The 24,656-nt window shown below is 40.8% G+C and overlaps 1 protein-coding gene across 1 annotated transcript; it reads left to right on the forward strand.

The window, feature by feature from the left end:
* Positions 1-2,124: 2,124 nt before the first annotated feature.
* Positions 2,125-23,358, forward strand: LOC307242547 (poly(A) polymerase gamma-like; the record flags this gene model as incomplete). Its single annotated transcript, XM_080017052.1, has 24 exons — positions 2,125-2,256; positions 4,602-4,748; positions 5,030-5,096; positions 5,258-5,339; positions 5,435-5,544; positions 5,851-5,904; positions 6,726-6,837; positions 7,122-7,211; positions 7,328-7,466; positions 8,308-8,380; positions 10,299-10,419; positions 10,968-11,052; positions 12,673-12,726; positions 12,980-13,099; positions 13,342-13,451; positions 16,577-16,698; positions 16,814-16,980; positions 17,728-17,810; positions 18,304-18,518; positions 19,770-19,853; positions 20,946-21,005; positions 21,404-21,507; positions 21,730-21,824; positions 23,168-23,358. The coding sequence occupies exons 1-24, from the start codon at positions 2,240-2,242 to the stop codon at positions 23,356-23,358; spliced, it is 2,502 nt and encodes an 833-aa protein (XP_079873178.1). The 5' UTR covers positions 2,125-2,239.
* Between the last annotated feature and the right edge of the window lie 1,298 nt (positions 23,359-24,656).

The raw sequence follows: 24,656 nt of genomic DNA on the forward strand, positions 1-24,656 counted from the left end.
ATATGACAACAAAATACCTGTTGCCTTTACATGTAGATCAGGGTTTTCCAACCTTATTTAACTCAGAGGCCCCCCAAATCAAACCTGATTCAGTCTGAGACCTCACTATTTAAAATAATTTTCTTCCCCATGCACTGTATTTATAACTGCTCGGTGGTCAATTTTGTCTGAATTGGTTCTATTTTCACGTGAGAAAGAGCGACTTAGCGCATACAATTTAATGAAACACATAGTCAAGGATTTTGATAAAAATTGTAATCGAAATACCGCGCACATGGATTTTTGAACCAAAATTGGACCATTAGGAACTATGTCTCAAATCCCCAATGCCTCGCAACCCCCCTGCGATCTCTTGTGACCCCCTAGGGGACTTCCATCCCAGTTTGGGAATCACTGTTAGATGATGCTGTACAGATATTTTTGTATAATTTTTATGCTGTTATCTTTCAACGTAGTCTCTGTATTTCATTGTATATATTAGTCATAATGCATTGTGTTGTGCGTGTGTGTGTATTTGTGAGACATTAAATTAATTGAAATTGATGTGTTTTCTGTATATAGAAAACTCGCCCACTCAAATGTGTGACTTGCCCACCCAATCAAAAGTTACGATTTTTTTCTTCAGAAATTCCAAAATGTATTATTTTTTATCAAAATATTCCTGTAGTTAGTTATAACAACAAAAAACATTTTCTGTAAGCAAAGCTCACATGTACTATATCAATATACCTACAAGGCATCTTGATACGAAATGCGTAATGGAGAGGGAGCGCTCTCCGCTCCGCTGCACATTCCCGTTCCCCATTTCTCCAAATGGGGATAGTGGAGAAATATGCTCCGACATTACAGAGTCTGGTTCATTAAACTTCTCTAATTTCATCACATGCAACTGAAACATGTACTACTTTCGTGCAAGTACAAAAAACAAATCATTGCAAATCTATGGTGAAATTTATAAATATTTGTTTCTGTGAAGCTATACTTTCATGATTTATGAAGGAATTGTCTTTAATCTTTGAAGCATGAGAAGCGATTTTTAGGCCCAAATGAAGAAAATAGGGCCATGTTAAAAAGTTCTATGATTAATCTCAGAATTCTTAAAACCAAGTTGGAATTCTGATAATCTGATAATTAAGGTAATTTCAATGACATTCTACTTGGTTTCATATATGTTAATTTATTAATTTTGGTGGGTGACTTTCAGTGGGAGTAGTAGTAGCAGTAAAAGTAATATAAGGTAGTGGTGGTATAATTAAAGAAATCAGCCTGGTAGAGCTTGCGTTGACCTTTTCTCTGAAACATGTCTCGACAGAGGGTTATATATATATATATTTTTTTAACCGTGACCATCTAAAGAAAAACAAAAATCCACAAAATAAGATCGGATAGTACATTATTCAGATAGTACACTGACTTATGACTTTTCTGTTGAGGAGACAATTTGAATTGATGGCTTTGATTTTGATATGATGTTCAACATTTTTCTTTTTTTTTTTATTATTATTGTTGTTGTTCTTGTTATTATTATTATTATTATTACTATTATTAGTAGTAGTAGTAGAAGTAGTAGTAGTAGTAGTCGTCGTCGTAGTAGTCTGGTTTGATGGCAGAGAAAAATATATTTGATCGTATTTCAAGAATAAAATTTGAATGTTCTTCTTTTTCTCGAAAAACAGTAATTTATCAATTCCTCCCCCAATATTCTTTAGCGCTCTCAGAACGGTGACAATACTATGAGGCCTACATTGAGGGATGATTCATTCACATTCTATTTTATCGACCACCACCGTCCAACCACTAGATGGCAGCAACAAATCCAGTGAACTCGTCTTTACCGAAAAGCATTGTGGGAGTTCGGGCATTCGAATCGCCTGACTGAAATAATCGGTGCGACATTTCCGCCCCGGGTGCCTGGGTTCAGGTTGCACTCAATAAGACAAGTCGTCATAGGGATTAAAGTTGAGTTCAAGAGCGTTTTCCCCTCCCCACCACGGGTGGTTAAGTAAACTAATTGGATAATTGTTTACAATATATATATATATATATTTTTTTTCCCCCAATCTCTGTGCACTACTTCCGGCTCACTGTAGCGTCCGGACTACTTCCGGTTCATTGGGACGCTTCGAAGCAGCGAGCAGCGTTCTGGAAAGTGACTTTTGTTGTGAACTGGGTCGAGGCGGTTTCCCACGGAGTTCACGCAGATTAGCAGGCGCGACAGCGGCGGACCATTCGGTGTGTCATGAAAGAAATGACCAGGTAAGCGGTGCCGGGACTCGCTCGTCAACACTCGCGTTACGGTGCCGTGAAGCGGCCCCAAAAGAATAGGCTACCAAGCTAAGCTAGGCTAAGCTAACCATCACAACATCCCAACAAGGCCCCGGGCTCCAGCTCGTCGGTTAGCAACAAGTACAGCGTTAACAATACGGCATCTAACTCCGTTAGCAAAACAAATAAATAATTACAGTCGTCTTCATGGAAATAACGTGAAGCCGGTTTCCGGGGAAAAAAAAACACTACTCTAACGTACAAGCAGGTGTTCCCGCACTGTTTGTAGCCTGTTGCTAATGGTACTTAGCCAGAGGCTCATGCTGTTGAACTGTTTCCCGCTGCCAGACAAGCTGTCATCCACAAAGTCTGCCAAAGTTATAATTATGCAGACAAACTGAATATTCACCTAGGTCAAAGTACAAATACCCTGACACAAAATGCCGTAAATGACACAAAAGAATGAGGTGAAAGAACGGCATAAACATTTTTATAACACGGCATTAAAGGGAACCATTATGCTTTCCCTTACTTTCTTATATACATACATATATATATATATATATATGTTACAATGTAGGGTGTTCATATTAAACGTGGCCAAAGTGTCAAATAATTAGGTAACTGATGATAAAGGCATCCCTGTGAGCAAAAAGCTCATTCAAAGCTCGTTTTTTTCTCTGCTTTCGGCACAAGCTGACGTCAACTTGGATTTCTTTGTATGGTCATCTGCTCCAGGCACAGCAGGCCCACGAAGTAAAGGGATGCGCCCATCTACCTTCTCAGCCTGTCTCAGAATTTGTTCGACCGCTTCACAGACTGTCCATATGTTTTATCTAAAAAATGTATGTACTTTAAAGTGTAACTTTGATTGTCTGGACAGTCTGTGCCGGCAACGGACAAACAGTCAGAATCTGTTTCCACATCCATGTCAACATTATCAGCCAGCGGTGTCTCTGCCGTCTCCCTGCTACACCCGGAGGGCCCGTTTCCCCCCACACTGACGGAGCGGGAACAGAGCCCCCGTATCCAGGTGCCTACAGAGCAGGGACAGGTCCCCCGTCATCGGGCATGCACGGAGCGGAGGGAAACCCCTATACTCCCCGCCAGGCTCTGAGCCATTTCAGCACCCCTCCAAGCAGGCCTCTGAAACGGGAGAGCCTCTCTGCTCCCCGCACCGAAGGACTGGGCCGGATGCGCAGCGTCGGTCTGCTCAGCAGCCAGCTGCCGGTGCAGGCACCCAAACTTTATATGCCCTACATCCCCACACTTAAAACATTTCATTGTCCTCCATGCAGGGAAAAAAAGTCAATAACTTCATGGTCACAAAAAATCGGAAATGATAAATGACAAAATCAAAGACAAAAAATATCCCATTTGCTGATGTTCTATTTTTTACTTATGAAAAAAATCGAAACAATGAAAAACAGCCCGTTATTGTTTTTTTTTATTTGTAAACGAACAATGAAATAACGGGTCGTTATTGGTTTTCTGTTTTTGGATTCTAAATCGGATATTAAATTATGGAATGATACATGGATGTGGCTGCTGCCCCTCAGCAGGCTTCCAGAAGTTGGCGAATCAGAAGAAAGTGTGCTTCTTGGGAGTAGATCCTTTAAGAGACAGGAGCTTATACCGCTTGTTTCAGACAGACTGAACTGAGGGGCTGCATAAAGGGCCAGTCAGTATAAGATAGATGTTTTCCATTTTTTTTTTTTTTTTTAACTGTGAATCATGCAAAGCTACTCCAGTGAAGTCCCAGAATAAACAAGTCAGCTGAAAATTAGAAAAATATGTCCCCTTTAAATTATACACTGTATTTTTTTTTCTGCAGATGAGTGCTAATTTTATTTCCTTATTACAATTAATTTAGAAAATGTAATTTGTATTGGTGGTGTCATAAGAATTGAATGTGAGCATAACTTACTCAACTAAGGTAACCAAGTACTTGTACTTGGTCCCTGGTTAGTCTCCACCATTGCTTGTCTGTGGAATATAATGATACATCTTTCAAGCTCTCAATCAAAGCCTTGCAGAAAGTACTGATTCCATTTCACAACTGCCAAATACTCCAAGTGACTGTTGTTTAAACCAGTGGTTCTCAGTGTGGTACCCCCCAGGGGGTCCCCAGAAAAATGACCAATAATTAAACATCGCCAATATTTAATTTAGCACCATTAGACTAGAAAGATATCCACATCTTGATAGTAGGTTTGGATTCAAGATTCAAGAGGTTTTTTTTGTCACATACGTATACATTTGCATTTATTGCTGTTTGTCCTTATGCCCCCCCTCCCTTTTTTTTCTTCTTCTTCTTTCAACCTCACATTTTTTAGCGGGCAGCAGTCTCAGAAACATTATGGCATCACCTCTGCCATTAGCCATGCCCCTCCGCGAGAAATAGATCACCATTACACAAAGAAGCTCAGTGATGCTATGAAGCCTTTCGGGGTGTTTGAAGATGAAGATGAATTGAACCATAGGTGAGACACAATAGCACACAAACATTTAATTAAGCTTCCATGTGACATTTTAAGTTGTTAGACATAATCCTGCATATAGAAAGAGTGATATTTAAAGTGTTCATGCTTTTCTGTTGTCTTTTGTTTGAAGAAAGTGGTGTTTTTTTGTTTGTTTCTTTTCCCTTCCCTATAAAAGATGTCAGTGCCAGTGGGAATCCACCATCGTTTTTTCCATTAATTATACAGTTTATGAAGATGAATTTATGGACCAATTACCTGACAGTGATTATTTCTCCTTGCAGACTTGCAGTTCTCGGGAAATTAAATAACTTTGTTAAAGAATGGATATCAGAGATCAGTGAGTCTAAGGTAGGTGCTATTGGAACGTTTGCTGGAACATTAGCTGCTGATATGGAGTCATAAAAGGTGACTATTTAGTAAAGTCAAAAACAGTATTAAGTCATCCTTTCATGATACAAGAGTGTCTTGCCAATATGTCAATGTTTTTTCTTGTTTTTATGTCTTCCCAGAACATTCCACCATCTGCAGTAAGTAATGTTGGAGGCAAGATATTCACATTTGGGTCATACCGACTTGGCGTGCACACAAAAGGTATTTTTTTCTGGTACATCCGTTGGCAAAAGTTTTATCTCAAAGTTGTCATGTTTTTGTTCTAGTAATTGTCATTGCTCTTTGTTTTGTTACAGGTGCTGATATTGATGCCTTATGTGTGGCTCCACGGCATGTAGAGAGGACTGACTTTTTCCAGTCATTCTTTGAGAAGTTAAAACAGCGCGAAGAAATTAAGGATCTACGGGCAAGTCTGTTGAAAGCATAGCAATTATTATTTAATTACAGGGGTGAAAAAAAACAATAATTATGCCATAAACTAAATATATGCTAGGCACTAACCATTCTGCAAACCTATTACATTTGGACAACAAAGTAACATGTCCATAGATAGTTATATACTATACAACCCAAAGTGACATGGAAATCTTGCCAAATCCAAAATGTAACCAACATTTTATCAATGAGTGTTAGTTTCCCACCTTGATAATATCTAAATTGGGAAACTAAAATCTAATCTCAGGCCTCTAATTGTGGCCCTTTTTTTTTTCAGGCTGTGGAGGATGCCTTTGTACCTGTGATCAAATTCAAATTTGATGGAATAGAGGTATGGAAATTCTATCAATCTCCTAAATTGCTCCTGCCTATGGAGTACCACTCAATGTGATATTGCTTTCTGAATCTTGAGTCTTTTTTCAGATGTTTTGTTATCTCTTCCTGGTGCTTCCGTGTCTTGACTTAAAGCAACACTATGTAACATTTTTACCTTTAAATAGCAACTTCAGAGTAATTTTGATGGTACACTGACTTGTAATATGGAGAATGGCACCTCTTTATTTTCCACCCACGGGTCACTTCATGTTTGGCTCCGGTAATTACCGTGTTTTGGCCTGATATAATGTATTTTAAAAAAAGATAAATTATAAACTTGCTGGTCAAAATGTCTGGTAATAATGCTCAAACAAAACGTAGCCGCTCCACCTCCCAGACAGCATGGGTGGCATCGGCCAGCGTGCGCCCGCCCTCACTTTCATTGCTCCACGGGATTTTTTTCACCCTCTGGCTCACGTGTGCAAGCCGATCGGCCAGGCCAAGCACGTCTAGTACCCACACCAGTAGGACGGGGCTGGCTCTCGCAGGGAGAGAGGCTCCAGGGGTCCTGTGGAGTGCTCACTGAAGCAGCAAGGTCTATGCAAGGGGCGCTGTAACTTAGGTGTACATTATATTTGCATTTGTGACATGGACTGTTATTGAAACGTGACTGATAAGGTTCAGATTTGTCCGGTAAAATGAATTATTTTCAGACACCGGGCCGAGTTTTCCGACAATGTTGTATAAGTGCAATTATCTGTAGGGGTGCCAATACCAAAAGTTACCTAGTGCTGTTTTAACATAGGTGCTTACAAGCAAAATGTTCTCTTTTACCAGATTGACCTGCTGTTTGCTAGACTGGCCCTGCAGTCCATACCAGACAACCTGGATCTGAGGGGGGACTCCATTCTACGAAACCTGGACATTCGCTGTATCCGCAGCCTCAATGGTACACTACACATCCTCGGTTGTATTTTATGAGTACAACATTTGCTGTAGCAGAGATATTTATTAAGAATAATGGGGGCGGGGCGGGCTAATTTAGTTATTAGTTAATTTATTTAATGTGAACTATATAGATGAGATTTGGAGTTGAATTTGTTTACTGGTGATTATTGAGATGGTGATTGTTTGAGGACATTTACAAGATGGTGTAATATTGTGGTTCAATTGCAATGCTCAAAAAGTATAAATACGGCTTTAAATACCCCCTCACCCCTCTCTTTAACACAGGTTGTCGAGTCACTGATGAGATCTTGTACCTGGTGCCAAACAAGGAGAACTTTAGGCTGACACTGAGAGCAATCAAACTATGGGCTAAACGTATGTGAATTCCAGGCATTGATGTTGATTGTGTTGCAAAAAATGTCTTTGCTCATTTAAAATGAGTGCTTCAATTGCATATCTTTAAACTCAAATATAAATGTGTGTCTCCTTAGGCCGTGGGATCTACTCCAACATGCTGGGTTTTTTGGGTGGGGTGTCATGGGCCATGCTTGTAGCCAGAACATGTCAGCTCTACCCTAATGCTGTGGCTGCCACCCTGGTACACAAATTCTTCCTGGTCTTCTCAAAATGGTAAGTTTATTTAGCAGTTGAGCTGATCTTAGTTCCCTTATAATTATTCTGATATGGCTTTTCAATCTCAAGTCTTGTGGCGGTGCAAAGACATGTCAATGTTCCACACCGCCATTGTTTGAGATATCTATCTCCCTCTATCTCAACTTGACATCGATCTTAAAGTGGAAATCCATAATATTGTCTGTGTTGAGTGGATTGCACTACACGTCCCAGAAATCCATTAGAATCTGCAATGTTTCGTTTTTTTCCAACATCCATGTTTACCCCTTTATTCACTCTAAGATGGTAATTTTATTTTCTCCAAATCATGCCCCCCCCCCAGATCAATTTATTGTTGTTTGTCTTGGTCAGCTCAGTAAGTAGAGCGGGTCCTCAATAATCAAAAGGTTGCTGGTTTGATACCCAGCTCCTGCTGATAGTGTGCTGAAGTGTCCTTGAGCAAGACACCGAACCTCTAATTGCTCCTGATGGCTGTATCCATCATTATGAATAATTGTAATTCACTTTGGACAAACGCGTCTGCTAAATGATGATGTAAAGATGTAAATACATATTGAGTTTACTGGCCACATCTAGCCATGCTGGTTTATCATATCCACCGCTGCTTCATTTTACCCCTTGTGCATGCCGAATCTTTGGATTCTTTCCTGGAAAGACGGTCCGACAACAGCATATATGGAAACAGCATATAGAGTAACAAATACATAACGTAAATACATTGAATGCCTCTTTCAGTGTGGTATTATTTAGAGCAAAATTATCTTGCGGATTACCACATTTAGATAAAAGTCCCAGTGCTCACTCAAACTTTGCAATACATGTCATCATTCTTTTACAGGGAATGGCCAAATCCAGTGCTTTTGAAACAGCCTGAAGACAGCAATCTCAACTTGCCAGTGTGGGACCCCAGAGTGAGTATTTGTTATTGTACAATATCTGGGAAGGTTCTGGAGGTAGGTTTTGTGGTTATGTACACTGATCAGTAGGGTTGCTGGGGTTATCGGTGGTGCTTGTGTTACACGTTGTTCGGGCGTATACCAATTACATTACTTGCCCTTCGTCCTCACTGTTTGTTTTTGTTGTTTTTTTTGCTTTTTTTATTATCAAATAATATAAATCATAAAATAAATTAGAATTTGTAGAATACTAAGAATGTTATCGATGCTTAGGCTGATACTACAAAGGTGAAAGTGGCTGCTTGTGTGCGAACGGTACAGTTGCAGCACAGTCTGCTTATCATAGGAGGATAGGAGAGAAGGTTATAGGAGACCTTAGATCAGGTCTAGATCAGGACCTGTCTCCCTCTATCTGTAATTAGTGCCTGTGCATAACGGGGACACTCCGCCTACTGCTCAACATCTTGAACGCTCGGTCATGTTCCTCAAACCATTCCTGAACAAATTTTGCAGTGTGGCAGGGTGCATTATCCTGCTGAGAGAGGCCACCGCCATCAGGGAATACCGTTGCCATGAAGGGGTATACTTGGTCTGCAACAATGTTAAGTTAGGTGGTAGGTGTCAAAGTAACATCCACATGAATGCCAGGACCCAAGGTTTCCCAGGAGAACATTGCCCAGATCATCACACTGCCTCCGTCTGCTTGCCTTCTTTCCATAGTTCATCCTGGTGCCATCTCTTCCCCATGTAAACTACGCACACACACCGGGCAGTCCACATGATGTAAAAGAAAACGTGATTCATCAGACCAGGCCACCTTCTTGCTCTATGGTCCAGTACTGACGCTCACGTGCCCATTGTAGGCACTCTCGCCAGTCTGCAGATATGCCCCGTACTCCACAAGCTGCGATGCACTGTGTGTTCTGACACCTTTCTATCACAGCAGCATGAACTTTATCAGCAATTTGTGCTACAGTAGCATGTCTGTGGGATCGGACCACACAGGCTAGTCTTCGCTTCCCACACCCATCAATTAGCTATAGGCGCCCATGACCCTGTCGATGTTCACCGGTTGTCCTTCCTTGGACCACATTTTGTAGCTACTAATCACTGCATACCAGGAACACCCCACAAGACCTGTCATTTTGGAAATGCTCTGACCCAGTCGTCTAGCCATTGTGTGTAAGAGACTATTTTTCTCTAACCCTCCTTAAAGGGGAATACAGTGGTACCTCGACTTACGACTGCATCTACTTACGACTAATCCAAGATACGAGTAGTGATAGTTGCGAAAATTTGAATCAACTTGCAACCGACTGCTCCAAGATACGACCGTGGAAATTTGCAGTTGGCGCGTCGGCGGCCAGTCAGCAGTCAGTCAGCGGGCGAGTGTGTGCACGTAGTATTATATTTTTTCATATTTACTGTGTTTGTGCTGTGTATTTTGTTTATTTTCACCGTTCATGATTTCATAATTTGTATGGGAAAAATTGCTTCGACATACGAATTACAGTCGTAAGTCGAGGTACCACTGTACCAGACATTTTCAGCATGGATGTGGTCCAAACCCCCAAATTATCATCTGGTCCACAGAATCTATTCCTACACTACTGTTTCTGAGAACAAGGCAGTCAGGCTGTTTCAGTAGCTGTGACGTACTGCCAATGTACTTTTTGGTGTGCCTCCTATAGAGCCTCATAGTAATTATTGGACAATTTCAATACCCATAAACAGTTATTTCAGGTTCGTTTCATAGATTTGATCAGTTGATCTTGTGTTTTTATTTATTTATTTTTGATGAGTTTGTCAAGGGTTAGGTAAGATTAATGCCATTTTCTTTATCATGTGCTTTAATGTGCCAAAGGTTTGTCAGCTTAAACCCGTTTCTGCTACATTGCCAGTCAGGCACTGACTTTATTGTTCTTTCTTTTAGGTTAACCCATCTGATAGATACCACCTAATGCCCATCATCACACCTGCCTATCCCCAGCAGAACTCTACGTATAACGTCTCCACCTCCACCCGCACAATCATGAACGAGGAGTTTAAATACGGTACATTGGTTGGGGCGTGTGGGAGAAAGATATGTATGGTCATTTAGTAAAAACTCATTAATAGTTACACATTGTTGCAACTAGGACAGTCATGATCATGAAATCTTTAACGAATCATTGTACGCGCAATGCGCAATTGCGCAATGTAATTGTCTATTTTTGTTTGCTTTCTGCAACTGATGGTGTAATAGTTCGGTTATACACATACAACATATGAAGAAGAGCCACTTATTGTCAATGAATTGTCAATATTTTCATTGGAACATAAACATTCAGGTAGACTGTTAATTACAACTGATGAAATGCACCAACTTTCCATACATTCCAGCATTTCTAAAATTGGCTTAAAATCTCTTGAGTTTGGATGATTGTTTGATGATGTACAAAATGATGACAATTATGTAATAATTGTGACAGCTCTTATAGCAACATCCTATTATTACGGAAATCATACACAAGGACAACTATTAAATCCCTTTTTTCTAAAGAATTGGAGGTGACATTTCTTTCTACATGTGGTGTTCTGCTTGTAATACTATTGCCGACAGGTCTCAGCGTCACGGATGAGATTCTTCAGGGAAAGGCGGAATGGTCCAAACTTTTTGAGCCCCCCAACTTTTTTCAAAAGTACAAGTAAGTTATTGATCAATTATATATATATATAACATAATTATATGTTGAAGCGCACGGATTTGAAGTGTATTCTTTCCACAGAGAACTACAGTCAGGAACCCTGGTGTTGTAAACCAACCAATAAATTGTTGTAAACCAACACCCTAACTATCAAACATCATAAAAACATAGTCATCCCTACTCCCAAGGTTCAGTTACACGCTGCCTGGGGCATGTTGCCTCTAAATGTAGTTTCCAAAAAAGAATGGCACTCATTAAGAGAAGCTACTGTGATGCCAACTTGTTCTGAAACCAAGTTATTTTGACTGGGTTGCAGAAGTTATTGGCTGAGATTGAATGTGACGTTCGTTGTTGAACTATCTCCACGACATTGCATAATAGGGGCCTTTGTGGAAAAATGGCAAGGAAGAAGCCCTGGCTGAGGGGGGAAAAATACAATCTTGAATTTGCGAAACGTCACTTGGAAGATACTGCAAAGATGTTGCAGAAAGTCTTGGGCCGATGAGTTAAGCGAAACATTTTGGCTGGAACAGTAAGCAGTGTAAACACTGCACATCGGCCAGGTTCTTCCTGGTCTTCACAAAATGATGGGATGCTTTTCATGGGAAGATGAATGGTGCACAATGTCGAGAGATGCTGGATAAAACGCTGGTCTTTTCTACCAGAAAGCTTGAACTGGGGAGGAAGTTTGTCTCTCAACAGGACAACAACCCAAAGCACACTGCCAGAGCAGAGCTGGAGTGGTTTATACTGAAGAAACCCGATGTCCTTGAGTTGCCCTGTCAGAGTCCTGACCTAACCCCATTGAACATCTTGGGCAAGATCTTAAAACCGCCGTGCCCCACAGTTTCCGGAATGGAACACTTGAGTAAGGGGTAATGGGGACATCTTTCTGTAATAGCTGTGTCAATAATTAACTATGTTGGAGGAAGGATTGTGAGCTGAAAACTTTTTCAAGGTATTGTATTGTGTTGTGTTCATATTGTCAACTCTTTGTATAGGTCTGGGGTGAAGTGGAAAGGAAGACTTGTACTGTTTTCTTTTGGGGGGGTTTTTTGGGGGCTTTTTTCTTTGTTGTGTTTTTATTTTTTGCTTTTTTTACTATTAATATGGACCTTGTCCACAGCTCACTTGTTCATTTGTTCCAAACAGCCAATCTCATTTATCAATCTCTTCCTGTGTTTTTTGTGTGCAAGGAATGCTGTTATTCCCGCCTGAAAGGTTAAGTTTGTTGTAAAAGTGAGTTAAAAAAAAATTCTGATTAATTGTAAATGAGAACTACCGGTCTGTGACCAGACTGGTGATCAGCAAATTACAATGTTAGTAATTATAATTATATATTATTATAATTGTAATTCACTGATGTCTGCCCAAATTAATCCTCATCAATGCATCCCTGACATGGCTTGTCAGGGTATGTTATAATTTAAAATGTCTATTCTTTTGACCTTGATTCAATTGGCTTTCTCACTTATTTGCTAGCAAATCTTACTTCCAGGAGCTACTTTTTTTTTTTTTTTTTTTTTTGTTTTGTTTTGTTTTGGGGTTTTTTTTCTCTCCACACAAAGGAATAATTACCATTTTTCAGTAAATATCTTTTATCTGCTTTTTTTCCCCCAGACATTACATTGTTCTGACCGCCAGTGCATCCACAGAAGAAAACCACTTAGAATGGTGAGCACTGGGGAGGAAGTGTCAGTTGGGTCTGAGAATACTGTACAACTCAAGTTATATCAGCGCAATCAGCATTTTATTTATTGGACTGATTGTTCGCACAATATTATCATCGTAATTCATTCCAGTCAGTCTAAAATACATGTAAACAAGCTAAGGACACCAAGTCTAATGAAAGGCAGACGTCTTTAAATTATGCAGGAAAAGCTCCAATCGACAAATCTTTCTTATGCATCCTTCTGTTTCCTGGTAGGATTGGCCTGGTGGAGTCCAAGATCCGGGTCCTGGTGGGGAACTTGGAGAGGAATGAGTACATCACTCTGGCCCACGTCAACCCCCAGTCCTTTCCGGGATCCAAAGACACACGAAACGAGTGAGACTGCTGAGCCTTGTCAGCGTGTAGCTAATTAAGATTGAAAAAGATGTTCACTTTGCAAATATATAAGTATTTTTTCTTGTTTTGATATAGGGGAGTGGTGTGACATTATCCCTATTATATGGGTGTGATCGAGAAGAAAATGTCTATAGGCCACGATACTTACACTAAAATGTGAAAAGCAGCTATTTCATTACATTATATCATAGCACTAACGCGTTTCTCTGTTCCCCAAACAGGAATGACTTTGTTTCCATGTGGTTCATTGGGATCAACTTCAAGAAAGTGGAGAATGCAGAGAGTGTGAACATAGACCTGACCTTTGACATCCAGTCCTTTACCGACACAGGTGGGTCAATGTATTTTAAGGTTTGGAACAGTTTTTCCCAACCAAAACGGTTGTGTGTCTCTGAAACCGCCAGACACACGGGGGTGGGGAGCAAAACTACAAACACAAAATGGGTGGCAAATATGTTTACACAGAAGTCACTTGTTGCTGAAAAAGGGAAGTACCTCTGTACTATAGAGACATCTCACAACCTCAGGTGTTGTGAAAAATATGTTGCGAGGTGGTTACAACGCACGGGAAAGTCAACAAATCTTCCAAACAGGCTGAAACAAGCAGCAATAAGGACCTCTGACGCCACTTTTGTCTACATTACGCCTTGTAAATCAAGCTTTTTTCCCAACTCTTTAACTCAGCTCTTTTCACTTTTGTTTTTAGCAGCTGTAGCCTGAATATATTTGACGTGTTTCTTTAATTGATGCTTCTGTAAGTGCTTTATTCACTTTTGTGCATTAGATTCCTTTGCCGGTGACACCCTCAATACACTTGCTTTAAAAATATTTCACTCTGCTGTTTTGCTTGTCTTTACCTTTAGTGTGAAGTATTTCCACACAGCTAACATTGTGGCAGCTCACACACACACACTAAAAAGAATGGCTAAAATGCTATTGTTGTCATGGTAACTTTAAGGCCACACGTGGCCTACATCACTTCTCTTTGCTATTCCGCATAAGTGCTTGATATTTCGTGCTAGGTTTGTTGGAGGATTTAGATTCTTACTTTTCCCTTTCTTTGATGTCCGCCTGATACGCCTTAAATTGAATGGGTATGTCAATGCATAACATTAACGCACGTTGCTCATTCTTCTGGACTACTATCCATGAACATTGCACATACTGTTACACTTTAGATGAAACATTTGCACATTTTCTTTTTCTTCACAAACTAGACAGGTTTATTAAAAAGAAAAAAAACTGCCTTATTTTACATTCTTATATATTTTACTTCTTGTTTTACATTTGTTTCTTGTGTGCACCATACACCAAGACAAATTCCTTGTACGTGTAAACTTACTTGGCAATAAAGATGATTCTGAATCTGATTCTGATACTGGGTGTTGGATCAGTGCCGTCTATCTTACAATACAATATAATATAACAGGACAATATAACTACTGACCTGCCAACCTGCACACATTTTGTGTACCAACTACGCAATTTCTTAGTCAAAATTTGCAGGTATGAAATGCCAGCTGAAACTACACTATGTATGTATGAAATTTTAATTTAATGACATCAATCAATACAAAGCAATACCATACATTTATTGGGTATTTTAGCTACATCCCTGGGATTGGACCAGATGCTACGACCTGTGGTTCTGTAAGCCCTCCCTCTCCTCTCACTCAACATCCACTGATACGCAGCAGTGCACTGAGCGGTACTTTATTATCCACCGAGGTGTAACGCTGCATTGTGAGGTAAAATGGGAAGTGGGAGAGGTATAATAAAGCACATAAATGTGACCGTAATTAACATATAAAACATGAGATGCACTGATCGATCGGCCAGTGACCAGAATTGGTCGGATTTCACCGGTCGATCAGTGTCATATATTTTCAGATTCTGTGCCGGTCAAATATACACACCATATACTGTTCTCATGTAACTGTACTCCTAAAAATGCTCCAATACTCAAACCCGATGCAAAGTAATGTAACGAAGTTGACGCTCAAACAGCAAAAGAAAGAAAATGTCGGCTGTTTGGAGGTACTTCAAGGTCAGCAAAGAAGATTAGAACAATTATTTATCGCCTGACAATATTCTATCTTTGTGCAGACTGCGTTTCCACCGCTGTGACAGCAGAGCGCCGATCGTGATGAAAAGTTTGACTCTTTTTTGAGACTCGGTTCTTGATGGGTCACTCAGTAAAACGAGTCGTTTGATTTGATTCACTTGGTTTAACGCACGGTGAGGGAAGGAGGACTTCCAGTGAACAGAGAGTGAGAAGAGTCAGCCATTTATTTATTTTTTTTTTATTTTTTTTTTTGTAATGATTGAAATGTATTTGCAAAGTGCCATATAAATGTATATTTGCACTTAAAGTGAAAGAGCCTTTCATTTGTAGTTTGAACTGGACATTTCCATATTGGTTCTATGTTGTGTCCTATTGAACTCAGTGAGAGTTACAGGTTGAATTATACTGAAACTTGGTGACAGTCCCATATTCAATTGAATTGGAATTCAGTGACCGTTTCATGTTCTGTTATTGTTCCATAGTGAATGATGAACAATAATAAACAGTGTCAAAATCAGCAATATCACTATTGTGGTCACTGAAAATTGCAGTGGTAGTCCGTGTGTGCAGCTGTCCAATCATGTGAGCTCAATCAGATCACATGATGTATTTGTCATCGACATACAGTAGATCAGAATTTGGAATCTGCAGGTCAGACAAAGGATAAAAAATGAAATGGGAATTGGCTAAGAAAATTGCAATCGGTGTTCTCTAGTTGGGAAACATGTTCAGTAACTTTGCAAGATGATGCATTTCAAGAGGTAAATCCTAATGATATAAATCAATATATATATAGTTAGCCATAGTAGCTTGCATATGATGTGATTATCCTTGTTATAAGACTGCTATGGTGTGAATATCTGATGGAGTCGTTTTGCCTTCTGTTACACTGTTGTGGTACTCAAAATATTTTCCCAGGGTTGGCAGGTCTATAACTGCATGAAAGCCACACTGGGCATGACAATGAAAAGTCAGTCTGTACAGACTGTTTACTTTGCTGATGAACAGGAGGAAACGTAGATCTGGCCTTGCCAGAGGCTCTTCAGTCCTTGTGACAAACACTTTGTGCTCAACATTTGAACAAGAAATATTTATCTATACATTTAGTGTCTTTATAGTTATTCAATAACAGGTTATCTGCATTTTACTGATTTGGTAAACCCAACTTCTTCCAAAAAAAGGAAAATACGGGGAATATTTACACATTATTTTGACCATAGGTTGGTGCGAAGGTGCCAAGCATATTATAAATGTAAATAATAATCCCACTTGTAGTTGGTCAATTATTCCACTTCATGCCAAATCCAGTTCTCCAACATGCCTGTAAGACTGTCCAGATGTTCTAGCAGTAGACACTGAACCTCAAATGGACCTCGATGGTTTCCCTGCAGTGTACAGACAAGCCAACAACATCAACATGCTGAAGGACGGCATGAAGATCGAAGCGACTCACTTGAAGAAGAAACAGCTCCACCAGTACCTTCCTCCGGAGCTGGTGCAGAAGAAGAAGAGGGTTAGCCAAATCCCGTACTACCAATTATTGTATCGACAAAGGCCTCTTATAGTGTTTTATCACACTCTCTTTTCAGCTTGATTTCATTCTTCCCTGTTTTCCTCAACCCCCACAGAGCATTGCGGAGCTAAACCGCAGCTCCAGCGGGGGAAACTCAAAGCGCATGTCGCTGGACAGCAGTCACCTGGATAGCTCCAGAGACACTGACTCAGGAACTCCCTTTAGCTCTCCCACCGCCATCAGTCGGCCCACCAGCAAGGCTACCTCCGACACTGACGACAGGTGTGAGCGCTCATTTTAGCGAGTTCTTGTTTTGTTTTTATTGTTTTACTTGGTTAACTTGGTCGGACTCTTTGAGTTTTTGCGGAATGTGATTAACCGCTCAATTGTACTAAACGTTGTATCAATCAATAGTCTTACATTTAAATTGATCAGGTGTTATTTTCAGTGCAAACATTTTGACAGATCTTATTTATCCCGACATTTTTTTTCAAGTTCCTCTGCATCAAACCCTAAGCCTACCGCTGAACCTTATTCTTACCTTTTCTAAATGAACACAACACACTTTATACTTACCTGTGCAGAGAAATCCAAGAAAATCATTGTACTTACCTTTCTTTGTTCAGGGAAAAAGAAATAAATGAATGGTCCAATTTATTCCTGTTTCCAATCACTGTTAGAATTATCCAGAACATAACCTTCCTGATTTCTACCCAATACCCTGTCCCCCTACCTAAGTCTTAAATTGTCTTAAAAAGGAGGTCTTTAGTAAAGTCAATGAAGTTAAACTCATGGATACCCGCAGACACCTTTTAGGTAAAAGAGTGGGAACGCAGACTGTTCCTCATCCTGTAGTTCCAAAAGCAAAACACACTTGTGCAAAAGGCTTCGGTCGCCCACAACTTCAAAACAAATCTCTGCTGCATTACATTAGCCTCTAAGGAATGTAGTTATGCAGGGTATAGTCTGAGCCATAATCTGTACCACAGTGGTTCACTGTCATATTTTTCCCCCCTGTGTGTTTGGCAGCATCAGCCCCCCCAAGCCTCTGCTTCTGGACAGCTCACCGGCGGCTAAGGTCCAGGTCATGTCCATCCCCGTCATTGGCTCCAGTGAGTTTCGCTCTTCCAGTGATTATTAGATTGCCTTCTGTAAATATTTCTTACTGTCTACAATTTTTCCTATCTGGAAATGTGACCAAAAAAAACCAAAAGTAGACCAAAAGTACCAAAAAAATAAAAAGAAAAGAAAAAACGAGCTAACTAAAAGATTGAAAATTGCTGTTTCAAAGTCTGTGTGCCTGCAAGTTTATCGGGCTTAGAGAGCATTTTCCTAAATTGTTTTCTTTAACATATCTTGTATTTTTTCTTTGTTAAAATGTGTCAGTGAAATGTGCATTTTAAATTGCTTGTAGTCGAGTTTTCGTAAATACCTATTGTATGTAAAATTGTAAATTAGGTTGCTATAAAGTGTGTGTGTGTGTGCGTGCGTGCGTGCGCGCGCGCGCCACAGAGCAATGCTGTCCCAAAATGGACAGATTCTCTCCCTCTAAATGCTTATGTTTTCTCTCTGCCCTGTCTCTTTCCCTCCGTCCCTGTCCTTTAGAGGCAGCTGCCGGAGCCAAGGCTCCCTCTCCGCCAGCTAACAGCTCGCTCCCCTCAGTCCCGAGTGCGAATGAGAATCCCAGCGCCACCAGCAGCCCCAAAGGGGACTCTTCACCCAACGGCTTGGACGACTCCATCAATGGTGTGGGCGCCACCGCAAAGAGGCCACACTCGCCCACAGAAGAGGACCTCGCCAAGAGGCAAAAGGACACGGAGGTAGGGTGGAGGTCTTTCAAATTCAGAATTTGAATCTTGCCATATTGGGAGACACTGGGGCTCTGATTTTGGTTTTGGTGTTGGTGTCCCTGATTTTATGCGTGACCATTTGCATTTAGGCCAAGACGCAACAGTTGGACACTGAATAAAAATCTTTCTTATTTCTAAACTGCAGGTGCATTACTGGTTTGAGTGCAGATAATCTACATTGCATTTTTCTACATTGCACATGAAAATGAAACTTTCAACTTAAATCTTTCATGTAAATTTGAGTAGCAGAAATGGATCCCAAGTGGATTATATAGCAACGGTAATATATTTCAAACCTACTATGTTTGTTAACCATATTTAAAATATATCAGCCTTAGAAATGTCCCGCGACCCTGTGTGCATATCAAGTGACCCCAAGTTTGAGAATGTCTCAGGATGAGAATTTCTGGGCAGTCATGACTGGTTTCCTACTCTGAGACGCTTGATATGGCTTGACAGACGCTTGGCAACCGTCTGGCAGCTTCTGTATAACTGTATTACTAGGACATATTTCACGTAGTTCAGACTAGGTATTTTAAGAACATTTATTGAAGTCAAGGTCTGGCTCTGAGTGAGTTAATCGCAACCCAAGTCAGTGTCTCGGGTTGTGATTAACTCACTCACTGTTTACAGTACTCTCTCTCTCCCCGCCCGGTGCCCGCTCCTTGTCCTGAGCTGACTGAAAGAGCAAGAGTCCTCAAAGGCAACACAAAGTCTGACTCGATCTGCACAAAATCACTCACCCACAAGTTCCATGCCACAGTGACGGTAACCGTCCACGAATTTTAATTTGTCCCTTTTTAGTAGTTTACTCCTACTCGATTCTGATTGATCATAACATTTTAATCAAAACAAATTCAGAAATAAATGTTTTGCCTCCTGGTCTTTCACTCACAATGATCAAAATGGTATGGATCATTTTCCTGATCATGTGAATCCGTGGGGACTGGGAATGGGTGGAGCTTGTTGGTTCAGCGAGCGACTGGATGATTTGATACCCGGCTGTCAACTCGAGTCGAGCAGCTCTGACTCGTGAGTCGTACCAGTGTACTTTCTATACTGTTTATAGTACCATCCACCCCTACTCCCCCTTTTTTTTTTTCTTCTTCTATAATACCCTTTAATGCCATTTTTTTCAGTCTCATCGGTCAAGCTCCCGTCACAGACTGTAACTTCACCCACGTGTCTGATCCTCCTTTGTTTGTCTTTTTGATGCTGCAGGTGGTGCTAAACGATGAGAGTGCATTCAAGGAGCCCTATCCACCATCCTGCGACCCCCACATGCAAGGAGATCGACCTGCCACTGTAATTCAACGTTACTGTTATTCTTTCATCGTGAACTCAAGATATAATATTGTGAAACACAGTCCATACGCTTAATGATGAACGTATTGTGAGAACATTTCACACATTAGTTAGTTTTATCTAATTAACAAGAGGCTCAGCTCTGAGTTTATTTAAAAGACAACATAGTCTAGTGCAACCAACTGTAAACGAGATTGTTTAACATTGGATTTTGAAAAAATGTCAAACGTTGAAATAAAATTGGTATTAGGGCTGAACAATTTGGGAAAATAATTATCTAAAAATATTTAAAAATAAATAATAATAAAACTATAAAAAATTATCTTGTGTATTTTTCACTAAACACAAGCAATAAATCGTTCTATAGTATGACCAACACAACATTGGATTCAGTCAACATATAAACTGCTCTTTCCTGTAGGCGAGGCCTCTGTGTTGTGATGAATTGAGATGAAGTGATGCATGAATTGATATGAATAACAACATCTTTATTTAACTATTGTAAAAAGGAAAAACCTTCAATCACATTGCACACACTTCACTCGACTCATTGATTTAACTTCAAGCCTTGTAATTGTTCAAATCTGAAAATGAGTGTTCTTAAAATATGCAGTTTCAGCAGAAATGTATTACTTTTTATAATATTATGAGGTTGCGCGCATATGTCCACATACAGGGACGGCTTTATGCCAATTCAAAAAAACAAAACAAAACAAAAAAACACAACAGGTGCATTATTCTGGAAGTGGCTCCATCCAGAGAAAGTGTCCCCATTACACATGGTTTCGTATGGAGAATTAAAATGAGAACACCGTGGTCTGGCGCGCAGGTCGCAGCCATCCCATCGCTGGCGCGCGCCTCGTCGGTGCAGGTGGAGAAGGGAGCGGGTGCGCAAAATGTGCGCTCCCTCTCCACGCCTCCCCTCACCCCTGATTTGTACAGAATTTAGCTCAGGACGCCTTGCAATTCCTTTGAGGGTCCCTAGGGGGCTGCACACCCCAGTTTGGCCAACCCCTATTTAGATTATCTCGTAGCTCAGCATCAAATGTACTCAATGTCTGCAATCTAATTTGTTTCCTTGTTTCTCATCAGACTGCTCTTTCGGAGTCAAAAGCCAAGCCCATTCCAACCATCGATACCTCAAGGACACGGGTAACACACGATTCCTAGGATACTTTTGACAGTCCATTGATGATTTCATTTGTTTTGTTTTTTGCATCTAGATTGTAATTACAGTTCAATCAGTACAATCTCCTGAAACAACTGGGTCTGTTTGTTTGGGGGCATTAGAATCATGGTTTGGTTCAGTCTGGGGAAACTCAAAAACATCCCATAAGAGGAGTCGACAGAAACGACAACAAACCTGCCCCCGAAATTGATTCGGTAGCACCATCACATCACTCTATGGTTCTGTTCTGTCTTGGGATTGGATTTGGTTGCTTATCTGTATCTTGTTGTTAGAAGTGAAATATTCTCCAATGCAAACTTTAGCCTTCTGTGTGTTTTTAATAATAAGCACGTTGTGATTTATTTTATTTTCTCCCTCTCAGAGACTTCCCAGCATGGAGCTGCCAGATGCATCCTCACCCCTGCCGGCCAGCCACAGCTGTCGTGTGGTGAAGAATTCAATTAAACTGGCACTCAACCGCCACAAGTAAGACAGTTATCTTGTTAACCGCCGGGAAGTCGGCACAACACATATACATAATGTAGGAAAAATGAATGTAATCTGAGTTATACTCAACATATCAGACTACAAATCGAGCTTTTTCAAGTAAATATATTTCTCACATATTCGGCATCTTCCAAACATCCTGCAGGGAGTAGTCCAGCTATAGCTTCATATTTTGTTTTCTCTTACCTGTTCGTCATCCAGCGTCACTCCCCCAAAGCCCCCAGTGTTTGAGGGTTCCCTAGCGACCGACCCCGCCCCTGAGGAGAAAGGCATGTCCATTCCTGTCATTGGCTCAGGTGAGTGCCTTCAGTCAGAAGTGAAATTTTGATGCTGCTTTGTTTGTTTGTTGGTTTTTTGTTCTAAGCTTCTCAAAATACATATTTTGGGGAAATTTGTTTTGAAAAGATTTTTGCTTATCTTGCACAGATTTAGACGAGAAGGTCAAATACCAAGTTCATCTGAACCAACAGATTGAAGGGCTACATGCTAACTGTGGTATGACAAGTAGATGATTAAAAAACTAGCTTTAGTGCTCCCACATTCGGAACTGTTTTTGACGCATAATCACTTATACATCAGCTGGACACAGCGATTAGCAGCTGTAGGGTTGCTAGTTCAGTAAGATGAGCTTTGTTGATGGTAAGGCTCTGGCACGGGGCATTGCGGTTGGTACCTGGAAACCCCCAACTCACAGCTGATAATCACTCCACATTTGAAACAACTAAGATGTCGTTTTTATTTGTCATAAAGAATCAAGAACTATTGCTGAAATTGCTTTGGAGATGCTGGAAGTAGGAGGTATTATCATTATTTTTTTTTCTTTTTCTTGCAAAAACAAACCTGTAGGTATAATGTAACTGACCTTTTTGAGATAATTCTTTATTTTATTTATTTTTTTGCGGCCATTCTTCTTATATAAAGCTTTTAAGAAGACTGAATTCATGTGAAGAAAGTCCTATTTTGATCAAACTCAAAATGTACAAAGATTTGTACATTTGAGTTGATTTATTTTTGGTTTTAGAAAATACAGAATTATTTTTGAAGGCAGTTTTATTTTATTTATTTTTTGTTGTTGATGTACAAAGTGCAATAAAATGTGTTCCCCAAAATGGATGAATAATTGTGATCACAATATTGAGAAAAATAATCGTGATCATTTCGCCATAATCGTGCGGCCCTAGCTGGAAGGTGTAGTTACCTAACTTCAAAGGAGCTAGGCTGCTAAAGATAAGATCATGTTATCGGTGTTGCGTTCCATTTACCTTGGAAGTCGGACCTGGGAGTGACCTGACACCCGAGTCAGAAAGCCAAGATGGATGCCTCCTCTGTTGCGCTCGCTCTTTCGGAATACAGACAATTACAGAACAAATATGGGACCGGGGACTGGAGTTCTCCGCTGGGGGAACATGTTCACCTCCAAATAGACTTACATTAAAAAAAATGACCTTCTCTTCTGAATCTGCTTATGGTAGACGAGCGCCAATTTCCCCCCCCCCCCCCAAAAAAACGCAACTCTACCTTTTTTCAGTTCACATGAATGAAATTGTGATAAGCGCAATGATCGCCTCCATATTGCCACGCCCGAAAGGCAGTCTTGTCTTCCATCATTATCTTTGTTTGTATCTCTGTTTCTCTCTAGCATCCTTGTCTGCGGAGCACAAGGCCTCCAAACACGCGGCCCCGCCTGTCGGCAGCTCCATCCCTACGTTGGTGAGCCGGGGGCCCGACCCGCTGAACGGAGCCGCTTCCAAGAGGCCCCACTCTCCCTCCCTGGACGAGCAGGCCAAGCGGCTGAAGGAGACGGAAAAGGCCAGGATTCACATAGCCTGAGGCGTCCCCGCCCCCCCCTCCCCTTGTGGTTGCCGTTTCCATGTCATTTCAGGCAAACTGGTCTTTTTGTTTTGGAGTTGGTGGAGCCCTCGGTTGTACCCGGCGGTCGAGGGGAACAGCTGGAGGGCGACGTGGTCCAACATGACAACTAAAGCACGTATACACCCAACCTTCGAGGTCGGGTGTATACGTGCTTTAGATTTTAAACGTGTCCTCCGTAACGGATCTAGGGAAAAGGTTCCTTCAATCTTTTTCCCCTTCTTGTCATTTGTCATCCTTTTTTTTTTTTTTTTTTTTTTTTTTTTTTTTTTTTAAATGGCCTTAGACATCTCGCCATCCTTCCTTCGGCATGGAAACCGAATCTGGGAGTGCACCGCCTCTCTCAACTGAACACTGTACATTAAACATTGTACATAACTTTTTTTTTTTTTTTTTTTTTTTTGTCTTAAAAAAAACTTCCGCAAAAACAGAAATGCACCGCTAGTCCTTTGACCGTTCTATTGTAGTTTTTATCTAAAAAGAAAAAAAATTATAAAATTGTGTTGTTTTTTTTTGTTTTTGTTTTTTTTCCCCTCTGTTGCTAGTTTTCATAAATACAAATGTTTCCTGCCCCAGATCACTGTACAGGATTTGATACTGCTCCAGGTAGGATTTATTGGGTGTTTTTTACAGGGACGTGGCTGACGTCACAACTGTGACCTGAGGGGGATAACAAGGTGATGATGTGTTCTACGACACCAGTCACTCATTGTATGCGACGCCTTCAGGTGTGCCCTTAAAAAAAAAAAAAAGAAAAAAATCCCTTTTCATTGCGCCGCGGTAAACTGTTGAATGGCTGCCATGAAACGACACATTATGGATCTGACTATGCGTCGCATCCGTGCAGCCTCGACTCCGTGGGCCGTTACCTTTTGAAACGGGGCTCAAAGGGAAATCCTTTTCTTTTCAGTGCATACACGTCTCTCTTGACCAGACTGCGGATGCCAAGCCGATCTGACGGGATGCTGGGTACTACGTGATGTAGACCCGCAACCCTGAGGCGCGTTGTGGGACGGTCCCAGTTGTGAGCTCATCCACGTCACTGGATGGATTCGGCATGTTTTGTGGAAATGGTCGGAGAAAAAAAAAAAAAAGGTCCTCATTAAATCGTACTTGGTTTATTGTGTGCGTGTTTGTGTGTTGGTATACGTGCTTTGACTGTGTCTGCACATGCATGAATTTGTGGCTGTGACTGTGTGACTGTCAGAGAGAGAAAGAGAGTAGGTAAAAGATGAACTCCCTTCGCTTTGGGTGTTGAC

This window comes from Zeus faber (assembly GCF_960531495.2).
Source record: "Zeus faber genome assembly, chromosome: 16".
Lineage (NCBI taxonomy): Eukaryota > Metazoa > Chordata > Actinopteri > Zeiformes > Zeidae > Zeus > Zeus faber.